The sequence below is a fragment of the Equus quagga genome, unplaced genomic scaffold (assembly GCF_021613505.1).
Source record: "Equus quagga isolate Etosha38 unplaced genomic scaffold, UCLA_HA_Equagga_1.0 HiC_scaffold_3416_RagTag, whole genome shotgun sequence".
Lineage (NCBI taxonomy): Eukaryota > Metazoa > Chordata > Mammalia > Perissodactyla > Equidae > Equus > Equus quagga.
In genome coordinates this window covers 1,835-15,820 of record NW_025793592.1, presented here as the reverse complement: position 1 = coordinate 15,820, position 13,986 = coordinate 1,835, and the positions used below count along the sequence as shown (strand labels likewise).

The window sequence follows — 13,986 nt, the reverse complement described above, 5'->3', positions numbered from 1 at the left end:
GGCCCAGAGTTCAGATCCTGGGCACGGACATGGCACTGTTCAGTAGGCCATGTTGAGGCAGTGTCCCACATGCCACAACTAGAAGGAACCATAACTAAAATACACAACTATGTACTGAGGGGATATGGGGAGAAAATAAAAGCAGGGGAAAAAAAAAGAAGATTGGCAACAGATTTTAGTTCAGGTGCCAATCTTTACAAAAATAAAATAAATAAAATAATTACAGCACAATGATGTAATTTACCAAGGCACTTTACATGGCTCTTTATAACCTATCCTTGGGATTCTTTAATGCTAAAATGTTACGAAACTGGCCACCTCAAGACTTCTGTAACTGTCAGACCCTCTTCCTAGAATCCTTTCTGTTCCCCAAACTGCACTTTTTTTTTTTTTGAGATCTAAGACTATTTAAATATTCATCTCCATCCAGGGAAGCTTTTCTTCTACTGACTAGATTTTGATATTTTTTCTAGATTTTTAACCACCAGTTTTTTACTTTATGAAAGTTTTGAGCCTTAATATGAATTATTTGAGTCTTTAGTTAATTAAAGTTTATTTACTTTTCTAGACTCTAGGATTCATTTGTATAGAAACTACTGGATTCATCATGAACTCCAAAGCATCTAGATGCGCAAAGAGAACATAGTGATATTTAATACATAAATACAGATACTCATTTATTTAAATGTGAGAAAATTATGTCTCTCTTGTATCATATTATATAATTTTATGAAAACAACAATCATTAAATGCATGTGAGTGTGTGTGTGTACACATAATATACGTACTTAAAACAATCTTTTATTTTTCAATTTTTCTAGGGCCTCTTTCACATCTTTGTTCCGTAGGCTATAAATCAGAGGGTTTAACATGGGAATCACAAGGGTGTAAAATAATGAGGTTATTTTGTCTTGATCTAAGGAGTATAAAGAACTCGGTCTAAAATATGTAAAGAGCATAGTTCCCTGGAAAATTGCTACAGCAGTTAAGTGGGAGGAGCAGGTGGAGAAAGCTTTGAACCTCCCTTCAGCTGAGTGGATCTTCAAGACTGATATGATAATATAACAATAAGAGACAAGAACCCCTGAAATGGTGCTCAGTTCAATGAAGCCAAAAACAGTGAATAATACCAACACATTGACTTGTGTATCAGTGCAGGAAAGGAGGAAAAGTGGTGGTAAATCACAGAAGAAATGATTAATCTCATTTGACCCACAGAAACATAAGCGGAACGTTAATGTGGTGTGTATCAAAGCATCTGCCATTCCCACCAGATAAACCCCGGCCATGAGCAGAGAGCACACTCTATTGGACATGTTGACTGCATAGAGCAATGGGTTTCTAATGGCCTTGTATCTATCAAAGGCCATCACGGCCAATAATAGACACTCAGAATCTGCAAAGGTACACGAGATGAAGAATTGCAGAGCACAGCCAAGGAAGGGGATTGATTTGTTCTTGGCAAATACGTCCACCAACATCTTGGGACCAATTGCTGTGGAATAACAGAGGTCACAGAATGAGAGGTGGCTGAGGAAAAAGTACATCGGTGTGTGCAGTTGGGAATCCATTCTAATTAAAATGATCATTCCAAGATTTCCCAAAAGATTAATGAGATAAACAACTAGAAACATAGTAAACAGGATCACTTTCATCCCAGCGTTATTGGAAATTCCCAAGAAAATGAATCCATTCAAGGAGGAGCAATTTTCGCCAACCATTCCTCTTTGTTCTTACCTAAATTTATGAAGAAATAATCCAAAAAATGATAGATACATTTTAACTTTTCTGGACATCCACATATATCTGAAAGGCAGAATACAGTTTCTTTCTATTTGTTTTCTAATACTCAAAAAATTATCCAGTCATGTACCCAGTCTTTAAAGAAGGATTGCTATATATTTGATAATGGTAAAAAATAAATAGAGACAGATATTGGAAAATTTTTATCTGAGTTACATATCATTCATGATCTATGTGATTTTGTACAAGGTTTATTTCTCCAGGCTTTAACTTTCTTATCTATGACAGTAGATTTAGATGAATTAATATCACAATTCTGCATTCAATATAATATGGAATAGACAACAATATTAGTGGAACCAGGTTGTAAGATGTAGGACTGAGCATTTTCTAAGCCTGAAAATAGTCCAATGGAAGCAAAAAATGATTACCATTGTTATGTTCCTCAAAAAATATGATTGGCTTAAAAGACTTGATGTTAATTCTAGAAACAATGAATACCATTACCTAATAATAATGAAATGATTACTTTACTGTTCCTGCTCTGTTACCTTTAGTTTTTGGTGAGACATGAAATAAGCATTAAACCTTTCCTCTAGAAATCTGTTATTACTCTGTCGCAATACTCATTCCCTGTTTGTGGGAGTTGTCTGGTGCCAACAGATGACCCTCTTGACCAAAGAAAAGTGCTAAAAAGAAGTGAGAATGATAGAATGTAACACATGCATTTGCATCTCTTTGGTTTTTCTATAGATGCTTAAATTTTAAAAATGTAAACAGGATGAGGGACAATAAACGTTCCTGAGACATATAGGCTTCTCTTCTTTATGGATGTGTATATTTATGTGTATGTCATGTGTTTGCATGTATATATGTCTTTGTTGATATATGAGAATAGGAATGTTGCTGATTTATTTTTTTCTTAGAGTTAAGTAAATATAGCATGTGGTTCACATGGAGGTGAGTACGCATGTTGCTATTTGTAAGGTGCTATCTAAATTATTTCTGAAATAAAAAAACTTAAATTCATGTACATACTTCCCCAGTGATAAACAGTTTTCCTGTGACCCTGGATTAAAATAAAATCATTAAAATGTTATTTTGTGGGTCCTAATAATTTCAGTCAGTTCAGTTCTGAGAAAAAATATAATTTTTTGATGATAGGCTGCTCAGTTTATTAAACTGCGTAAGCAGATGTAAAGTCAATCATTTACAAATTTCTCTTTTTTCAAAAATATCCCCACTATTTCTTAAATTTGGAGACTCAGGAACCTACCTGAGAGGAGCAGTGCTTTCTGTACTCGCTACATGTAGCTGAAAAGTAGGCAGATGGCACTTTATTTTACCAGGTGGCATTTTATTTTACCAGGTAGCATTTGGGACTTAAATCTCTGAAGCTTCCACCCTCAGGCTTCAGTGTATGCTAACATGGGATTAATTATATTCCTTGTTCTGTATTTTCCCCTGTGAGTACAGCAACAACTTTAGCACAAACCGAAGCTTATTTCTTCACTATTGTCAACACGTTCATCTGACAGTAATAGAAGTGAAAATTACTTTTTTGTTGAGCTTGACATTGACACTGAATCTATACTCTCTGTCTCCAGTCAAAGCAGCAATTCAATAAAATACAAAATGATCCTCTACTTAGTAATTTCCATAGCCTTTCTATTTTTCATTTTGTTTCTCTCATTTTTGAAGCATTATCTTTCACCACCTCATTTAGGAATATTGCTATTCTTTGATGCTACTATTTTTATTGAGACATAATTTTATATACTATAAAATTTACCCTTTCTATGTATGCACTCCTTTAGTTTTTGTATTTTCACAAAATTGTGCAGCCATCACCACTATCTAATTCCAAAACATTTTTCCTCATCTTAGTAAGTAACTCATACTCATTACCATGCAACTCCTCTTCTTGCCTCCCCACTACTCCTGGCAACCACCAATCTGCTTCCTGACTATAGGAGATTGTTTATACTGGGTAACTCATATCTTGGCATTATATATTATATGGGGTGTTTTATTCTCATTAGTGGTCTTCTTTTACTTAGCATAGTGTTTTTAAGGTTCATCCATGTTTTAGCAGTTTCTGAATTTCTTTTTATATGGCTGAATTATATTTCAATTTTTGAATGTGGCACATTATCTATTCATCAGTTAATGGCCATTTAGGTCTTCTCTACTTTTTAGTTGGTATTAATAATGGTGATTAAACATTCCTGTCAATGGAAACTATAAAGGTCACTTTCTTCAACAAGCATTGTCTCATTCCAATCCCCAAAATGCATCTCATCCATCCACACTTTGTTGATTTTATGACTCTATCACATTCTCTACATTTAGTAGACTATTTTTTAAATTATGTTCATTTTATTCATATAAAAATCTCTATTACATTTAAGGGTTTATAAATACATTCAATTTTTAATTTTATATTCCCCAAAGTCCCTAGAACAAGGATTTGCAAAGGTAATTGTACCCTAAATATCTAATGTTAAATATTTTAAGTTTCTTGAAGTGGAGGCTGGAGTATGAATAGCAATACACTAGCTTTGGGAATTTTTATCTGCTAATATAGTTCCTATGTGTAGGGATGATTCAGTCAAAAATTTTTCCATGGATAATCATTTTTCTGGGATACGTTTAGTTTGCTACTATCCATACTAGTTCTTTAAGTAATTGAGAATAGCAGTAAGTTTGAATTTCATATCCTCCCCAAATACTTCCCAAGAGATGACAATGGAATTCTCCATACTTCTTAAACCTTGATTATCCATCTTGGAATCTGTTGTGACTGGGCTACTTCCCAAGGTCCCAGAGCTAACTCTGCTTTCACAAACACAATAACGATTGAAACGCCTGTCACTCTTCCTTCTATGTGGTTGCTGTTCCAGTGCTGCTTCATTCAGTGGCTTTGTAAGTATGTGCAAAACAAAGAATAAAAAGGTTGCACATTTTCTCATGTATTTACTTAAAGTGTTAAAAACTCTTAATAAAAGAATCTGGAAGGGGAAACCTCAAAGTTCTGCAATGGACTATGATAGTTTGGGCAATTAAAGACGACTGCACACATCATTACACCGTTTTCCTTAGAGGCATAGTTCCTATATATCCTCCTGTTGAACTTGTGCTTTCCTTCAACCACTTTGACTAACAGAAGTAAGCAGAAATGCTATATGTCTCTGTTGAGAGCTTCCAAGTAGGAAGTCCAACTATCCTTCTGGATAAACCATATGACCGACTCTGAGCCTACATGGAAGGGTACCAGCTGAGTCGATCTTTCTAGGCATTCTCATCCTGGTGCCAGTTATGAAAGACCTTATAGCCTGTCTCAACTTTCAGTTGAATACTTCATTGTGACCTCAGTCAACATAAAGAAGATAGAATAATTGACCAATGATCACTGTTTTAAGCCATGCAACGTTTATACAGTAAAACGCAACCAGAATAGTATAGAGAGAATATAACCAGAGAGAAACTTTATTTCAGAAAGCATTTATTTTTACCATCATGTAGTTTTTCATGCACACACACAGATATATATATTCTACAAAAAAAGGAAGCTTGTTTCTAGACTCAATTCTTTAACTATCTTTTTGTCTTTGATTCATCAGAATACCATCCAAATTTTCTATTTCTAAGTTTCCTTAGCAGAACTAATGAGTCTAGAAAGTTCAAACTAAAATTTCCAGTACTAAATGGCTATGAAGAAATCCCAAAAGCAACGAATGAAAGCCTAACACATTCTGAGATGAGTACCAAAAATCAACCCTAAATTGCATTAATAGTGAGAATAGGTGTGGTTTGCAAGAATATCTGGATTCTATTAACAATTTTGGAAATGGACAATGGGAAAAATGTACTGACCTTACACCTGCGGTATACACTCACTTTTACAATGACGGCTGATTCACAAATATCAAAGTTATCACTATTCATCATATAGTTTCCTCTCTGTTTAGTGAGTCAAAACAAGAATTTCTATAAATAAGAATGTATGATGCACTTAAGTTTCCTTAACAATTATTTTATTAACTCCTTACAAGAAATGAGTGATACTGCAATAGCAGTTCAGATACGTGTTATATTCAATGGTAAACTAGTAACATGAGGAACGTTGGCGATAGAGAAGTGTGCCCAGAACACTGATGTGTATATAGTATGGCAATTTTATCATGTGGCCTAAAAAGAAAAAATAATGTCAGTAAGCCACATTGTTTACCCTCCAGGAACACAATGCAGTATGCGTATATATGTATGCAGTCTTTGTAAGTGTGTGTGTGTTTCTATATGCATGGACACACATATTGAATTGAGGTGAAAGAAGATTGGTTGTATTAGATTTGGTATCCTGTTTCTGTAGCAACTGTTACAGTATTCGTTCAATTTTGCTTAATAATTGGTAGGGATAATATTTATAGTCAATTTTATAGCATGTACACACACACGTGCACAAACATACACAAACACACACACACACCTATGGAACATTTTCTATATAGTGCTCCATGTATGTGTGCATGCTTGTGCAAACTAAAAATAAACTTTTTGCTAAAATATGGCAGAAAAAAACAGTAAGAAGATATATTAAGATTTCCTACGCAAATCAGACAGGTGCATCCTGAATTCAAATCAAACATCATTTATGGACATAATTTAACACCTAGCAATTGCTTTTAAAGTTTGTAAATATTCATAAGACATAATATCATCATCAAACTCCTATTCTGAGTTCAGATCTTTTTTATGAAATGTGTTACATACCTCCAGAGAAAAGTCTACTTGAATGGAAAATGACTAATACTATATTATATTTATTACTACTGAACACTTGAACATTACTAACATTTGTGTGGGAAAAAAAATGAGGTGGAGATGGCTGAATTGCCCAATTCCGGGGAGTAAATAGAAAATAAAAAAATGTAGTGGCTCCTGAAATTGTGCAACATGGCAACTCTCCAGGATACCCTCCATATTGGTCACATTCTGAGTGAATCAAGAGAGACTACTTCAAAGAATAGATTGCCATGCTTCACATTATGTTCCCAATATTAAGATACCAAATGTACTCCTGTGAGAGATATTTTATTAAGAGCTCAAACAATATAACTAATTGCTAATAATTACATACCATTTAAACTTAAGATACTGATGCATTTGTGTATTCAAGATGCTTGCTATCACTGTTTAGTTCTCTGGTACACATTTGAGGATGTAGAATTTTCCTTGGTCTTTTCAAATTAGTTTTCCCCTCAGTTGCTTTCATGTCTTCAGGGATGTGAAAATCCCTTAGATTACATTTTGTTCAAACAGGATGTAACTGTAGCTTCTTATACAGGGCTGCTTTTCCAGACCCTGTAGACTAACTTCCCTTCACTCTACCCCCTCCCAATGATGTAAACCTGAGTCTGTGGAGCTACAATATTATTATAAACTGCATAACTTAATTTAACTCTCAAATGGATCTGTTTCACTAAGAATAGAATTCTTAAATAATTGAAAAAAGACAATCTGTAGGAGAAATTTTATACATCAGATACAAGCGAGAAAACTTCATATGTAAGGGTTTTCAGATGACACTAAAGCAATGCTATGTAGGCATATGACTACCTAGAAGATCACATTCTTCAGAAAATAGTTGTCTGTCCCTGAAACATTAAGCATTATGACACAGATTTTATTTCCTGATAGTGGCCCCAAAACACAGTTTCCCTGCCGCTGGAGGAAAGATTAGAAATGCCTGTGGGTGGATAAAAACATTGTTGTTCTGCAAGCAAGACAGCACTTTGAGTAAGATGAAGATTAATTATATACTGAGCTATTCAAGGAAATTAGGCACTATATTAATTTTACAAATATATTATGAACACATTGTGTACAAGGAACTGATAAATTAAAAAAAATATATATCTTATCATTGCCTACAATCTGATAGTGAATAGACTTTGTTTTGTGGAAATTTGTTTATAGTGTAATATGCATATGGAAAACTTTCACTGAAGAAAGTATACTGCAACTAAATTTTCAGAGCTGAAAAGATCCCCCCACCCAACCAGGCCAAAAACACATTAGTAGCATCTTAGAAATCATCCCCACACCCATCACAAATTGATGTACAGCATGATAGGTTAGTTTTCATGTTTTTGAGGTATATAGTAGTACAATCATACAGTTTTATGCTTTTTTTTGTCTTGCTCGTTTTACTCAACTCGTTTACTATGTTTGTGAGATTTTTCCATGTTGTTACATGTGGAAATAGTTAACTCATCCTCATTGCTGTGTAGTTTCCAATGTACAAACTTACCAAAGTTATTTATCTAATTTGGAACAGGAGTCAGCAAACTATGGTTCATAAAGTTTTATTGGAATTCAGACACATCATTTTATTTATATATGGTTGAGGTTTTTTGTGTGTCTGTGTGATACAAGAAAAATCCTGAGTGATTATGACAAAGAGTTTATGGCCTGCACACTCTAAAATATTTATGACTTAAAACTTTTAGGAGAAGTTTGTCAATTCTTCATCTATTGTGTTGGTAAAAATTTGAGTTGCTTTCAGTTTTGTGTTATTGTCAATAAGACAATGGTGAATATAACTGTACACGTCTTTGGGTGGACAGATTAACTCATTTCCCTTGGGTATAAATCTAGGAAAAGAATTTTGACATCAAGCACATTTATATGTCTAGATTTAGTGGATACTTTCGTACAGTTTTACAAAGTAAAGTGCTAATCCTCATTTTCTATTCTAAATGTGTAAGAGCAACAGTTGCTCCACATCCTCACCAATATGTGATATTTCCATTCTCATTTTAACCAACCTGTAGTTGAGTCATAATACTACATTTAGGTATTTATTTTTGTTTCCTTGAATACAAATAAAGTTGGATATTTGCTTCTATGAAATGTCTATGAGTTTCTGAATTTGAATAACAGGCCACTAAAAAGGGTCATTTTTAAGTGTTTGATCTTCTGAAATTCATACTATCTGGCTGGCTTTATTGTCACCACTATTTGAGGTTGAAACAGCCAAGAGATGCAGTACAATTCTTTGGTGTTAAAAAGAAGAGACATCTATTTTTCTTTTTCAAAACCTTTCCAGTACTGGGATGGGTTTACACAGTAGTAGATTCATATTTCATTGAGACAAATTGCATCAGATGGAAAGGATCTTAGAGCTAATCTAGATGAATTCCCTATTTTACATAAGGGTAACATGGGTATAGAAAAAAAGAGTGACATGTTAAATACCATAGTGATTTAGAGTTGCATTATTACCTGGTTCATAGTGTGTTTCTGGAAAGGGAGATGTCCAGGGAGGTTAAAAATTACCACCTCTGACTTTAAAACTGGACCACTTACTTATTGGGTTATTGAACATTCTTACTGTTCTATTTCTAAAAAATATAGTTACATACCCTATCCCCATAATGTATCTGTCTGTTCTCTGTATTAGACTTATACCCAATCCTACTTTTGATATGTCATACTTACATTTAAAGATTCAATGGCCAGGATGAAAGAAGGAGTCAAGATATAAAACTTGACTATAATATTAACCAACTACACACAGTCATTGATAACATTGTATTTGGACAAAGATATTTGCCATCAGTCATTGGTGGATGTGTGAGAAGGATGTGATATGGAAAAACTAACAATGGAAGGGGATGATGATCATTGCATTTTGCAGGGAACACTCATTCATTTATTCAATAAATGAATAAATTTATTTTGAATGTCATCCTGTAGTTGAGTATCGTAAACTGCAAAGTAGAAATATTGGAGGACAAGACAGACAAGGGACTTACATTTATGGAACTTTGAGGGAGGGCAGGACTTTTTAATTTATTCTTAGTTATTAATTTATTACTTATAAACTTCTAAGTGCTACAATAGAACATTTATAGGGTGATAATAGAACAAAGGAAAGACACAAATAAATGTAATGTAACCCACTAACACTTACTCAGACTAAGCAACTTTATTAAACTATTGGTTTAAAAAAATATTGGAACCTTGGAAACTTAGAAGAGAAAGTTGAGTTGACATGAGGGGAGGGATTGCTCTGCCCATATTTCCCTGGATAACAACCATGAACACAGAAGGGAATTATAAACAGACCTTCTTTGCAAAACAGGAAAATTATTCTATTACAACTCTTCCTTAGCTTGGAGACAAGGATAAGATCAATACTGAAGGCTCTCTACACTCAATGTAGGCACAATGATAACCAATAACAAATATCTAGAAGGTGTATTGGTGAGACTACAGGAAGCTATGTCAAAGTACCTGAACTTTAGCTCTCAGAATCTTTACATAAATATTTTTTGGTGAAAAAGCAATTTTACCCAGAAGATAATTTAGTGATGATTGATTTTTTTCAGGGCACTTTTCACATTATTCCTTAAGCTGTAGATGAGTAGGTTTGATATAGGAATGGCAAGTTTATACAAAACAGAGGCCATTTTGTCTGTGTCCATGGAGTAAGATAACCTGAATCACAAATACATGAACCAGAGTGTAACATGAAATATAGGCACAGTGGTTACGTGGGAGGTGCATGTAGAGAAGCATTTTCATCTTCCTTCCGCTGAGTTCATTCTAAGGATGGTAGTTATGATGTAGCTGTGGGAGAGGAGGACAGTGATGATGCTGTATCCCAGAACACAACTACCAAAAGTGAACACCACAATCTCATTGACAGTTATGGCTAGAGCTAGTGAGGGTAGGATGTCCCAGAAAAAGTGATTGATGACATTAGAATTACAAAATGGCAAATGAAATGTGCATCACGTGGATTACTGAATCAACCAAACCTTCCATATACACGATGGCCACTAGCTGGGTACCGACTCTCCTGGACATGGCTATTGTATAAAGAAGAGGACGGCAAGTGGCTACATAAAGGTCATATTCCATGATGGCCAATATGAGACATCCCGCATTTGCAAAGGCCCCTCAAAAATACATCTGAATGGCATGTAAATTATATGGAATCATTTTTTGCTCAGATAAGAAATCAGCCAGCATTTGGGGAGTGAAAGTAGAGGAGTAGCCAACATCACAGAATGACAGATTGCTCAGGAAATAATACATGCGCATGTGGAGTCTGGCACCCTTCTGGAGCACAGTATCATCCCTAGATTGGCAATCACAATTATGTCACAAGCCAGCAGAAATAGAACAAAGAGCCCCTGCTGCACATCCTGTCTGTCAGAAAGTCCTAGGAATAGGAAGTCAGTAAACACGGTGCAGTTCTCAACAGCCATCACTCAGGTCTGGAAATCCCTGGTTAAGAAAGAAATGGAAGTGGAGGGTAATATCATAATATTATCTTAACGGTTAAACTGCCATTCCTTTCTATTTTTCAGCAATTAGAAAAAAAGAGATTGCTAAATCCGTTGTTGGTAAACTTATCTCCCTGAAATGTACAATTGCATATAAATTGATAAAACAATAATAATAATACTGCTTCCATTTGTATAGCACTGTAAAGAGTTTGTAGGACACTTTCATCCAAATTAAACACGTTATTTCTACACCAACCTATGTAATATTTATGATAATTTTTGCTATTTCTATCTTACAGATTAAGAACTTGCAGTCCTGGGGCTGGCCCTGTGGCCTAGTGGTTAAGTTCACGCGCTCTGCTTCTGCGGCCCAGGGTTTCGCTGGTTCAAATCCTGGGCGTGGACATGGCACCATTTGTCAGGCCATGTTGAGGCGGTGTCCCACATGCCACAACTAGACGGACCCACAACCAAAAATAAATACATAACTATGTACTGGGGGCTTTGGGAGAAAAATAAAATCTTAAAAAAAAAAAAAAGAACTTGAAGTCCTCAGAATCACGGCAATAGTTCTTACAATTACTTGGTCTAGACAATCTACATATGACGACATGATGGTTTTTGTTTTCAAATTTCTAGAAATGTTGTTGTATCCTGTAATAGAAAAGCATAGTTAAGTGACAGATGCAGGTAATGAGATATTTCTTTGTTTTTCCTACAAAATTGTGCAGCAGCAGAGCTATGGCAGGTTCCTCCATATAACACACTCCCACTTCCCCATTAGGCCCTCAGGTCCTATCCCGCCTACTGAGTCATATCCCGTCATTAACAAGGGATAGAGATCATCTGTGGTCCAGGACCCCCTGGAGCAGGGAGGGTGGTGTCTGCTAGAGAAGAGCGTGGATGAGTCTCCATGAGTGATGCACTAGAGTGCGCAGCCAGGAAACGCCAGGGGTAATCAGGCTCCCTCTGACAGCTGCTGTGGCTCAGGGGAGATTATGAAGAATTTTTGGGAGCTAATTGTAGAGATGCAAGTGGCACAAATGACAGAGAGGCAAGAAAGGGAGTTTGGTTACTGTGTGAGTCCCGCTGCCCTAATTGACCAGAATTTGCATGATCTATTCACCAGCAGGTCAGATGTGTAAGACACATGATAAAAGTGTTTCTGTGACCACTGTCCCATGATCTCAGAGAGAGTCTGAACTGTCCCCCATCCCAAGCCTAAAAATTGTAACAATGTTTTATTCCTTTCTTTGATCCCTGTTTCTCTTGAATATCTCTGAAATCTGTCTCCTTTGGTTTAAATGAGTTGGTTGTCCTTGGGAGGCTAATTGAATTCTATGCCCCACTGTTATATTTTATCCAAACCAACTATGTTATATATAATGTCATTTGTGACCTCCTCTGTTCTGTGAGAATATAAGGAAGGTGGATTTGAAGGGAGATGAAGGAGAGAAAAAGGACATCTGAATATTGATCTAGTGATCAATGTGCAGGTTTCTAAAAACTTGACCTGAACTCGCTAAAATATCTGTCCCTATAGACACATCTTTAAACAAATATTTTCCTTAAAAATAAAAAGATTTTATAGCAATAAAAGTGGAGGTAAGAAATACAAAACGATAAAAAATTTCCAATCACCTTCACAATCCATGATCGCAAATTATTGTAAGCCCTGCAATCTATGTACATAAGTTTTAAAAATAAATAGATCAATAGAAGTAGTTTAAATAAATGTTTGTGTTATATTTCATACCTTCCTTTGGTTTTATAACATGCTTTCAGTTGAAATAAGATAAAAGGACTAAAGAAATTTAAAACATGAATCAAAGAAACCACAAAAAATATTAGTGCCTGGCCCCGAACTACTGACTTCTTTGTTGCGCACAGGTCTATCTACAGCAGGGCTCAGTGTTGTCTCCCGACTGACCTGGCTTACATAACTCTCTCTGTGTCTGGTCTCTTGGTGTTGAACACTTGTTGTCTGAGGAATAAGTGACAGATGTAATAATGTGATTTATCATCTGATATTTTTTACAAGCAGTGTGACTCAGAAAAACACAGACCTTTTATAAAAAATTCCTTTCATTAATATCTTTCTGCCCAATATTGTACTTATTCACCCGTGGTAAATGAACCCAGTCAAAGAACATCCTTATTTCCAGTTCACCAATTCCTATATGTGCGTTTGGTTTCATTTCCGTAATTTATAAAATAAATACATGCCCACTCACACTCACACACTTACACAGATAAACATATACAAACATTCTCTCCTTAAACACATTTACAAATAATTTTTGTAAAAACAGGAGAAACTACTGATAATCACATTGCCTAGGGATAATTGTTTAGTTTTTAAACAAAAAAGATGTCAGAGTACATATACTTTATAAATATAAAACAGTATCATGATTAGAGTAAAGTCCCTTTCTATTAATGTATACTAATTGATTCAATCTATAATTTGCTAAGGGCCACTTAGCTTATATACCATTCTTTGTATCATATAAACCCTGATGTTAGTAAAATTTTACATACATAATTTACCACAGCCAGAGTCTTCTTTAAAATAAATTCTAAGAAATAGCCTTTAAGAGCAAAGAGATTTAACTTAAATAAAAGCAATTTGGCATTATCATAGTCAGAGTTTATATTATCTAATTATTACCACATATTATCATATATTTCATATATTATCACATACGTCCTGACTTTTGTCTAATAAACCCATAACATCATACAGATATTGAAAACTAGTGGTGATAAGTAAGCTTCTACAGTCCCATGGACACTGTTTCATTGAATCCATACAAATTACTCACAATAGATTCCTGAATATAGTGCAATGAAACAAATTTGTCTGAAAAGATAATTCTCTCAAATACCCTTATGGAATGTTGTGGTGAGTTCGTGTTAAAGTGACATTTACAAATTCACA

General features: G+C 34.9%; 1 protein-coding gene and 1 pseudogene across 1 annotated transcript; both read right to left on the bottom strand.

The window, feature by feature from the left end:
* Positions 1 to 788: 788 nt before the first annotated feature.
* Positions 789 to 1,724, bottom strand: LOC124232224 (olfactory receptor 5W2-like). The gene has a single exon (XM_046649188.1). It carries the CDS (start codon positions 1,719 to 1,721, stop codon positions 789 to 791), a length of 933 nt encoding a protein of 310 aa, XP_046505144.1. The 5' UTR covers positions 1,722 to 1,724.
* An 8,375-nt stretch (positions 1,725 to 10,099) lies between these two features.
* Positions 10,100 to 11,024, bottom strand: LOC124232222 (olfactory receptor 1044-like; annotated as a pseudogene).
* Between the last annotated feature and the right edge of the window lie 2,962 nt (positions 11,025 to 13,986).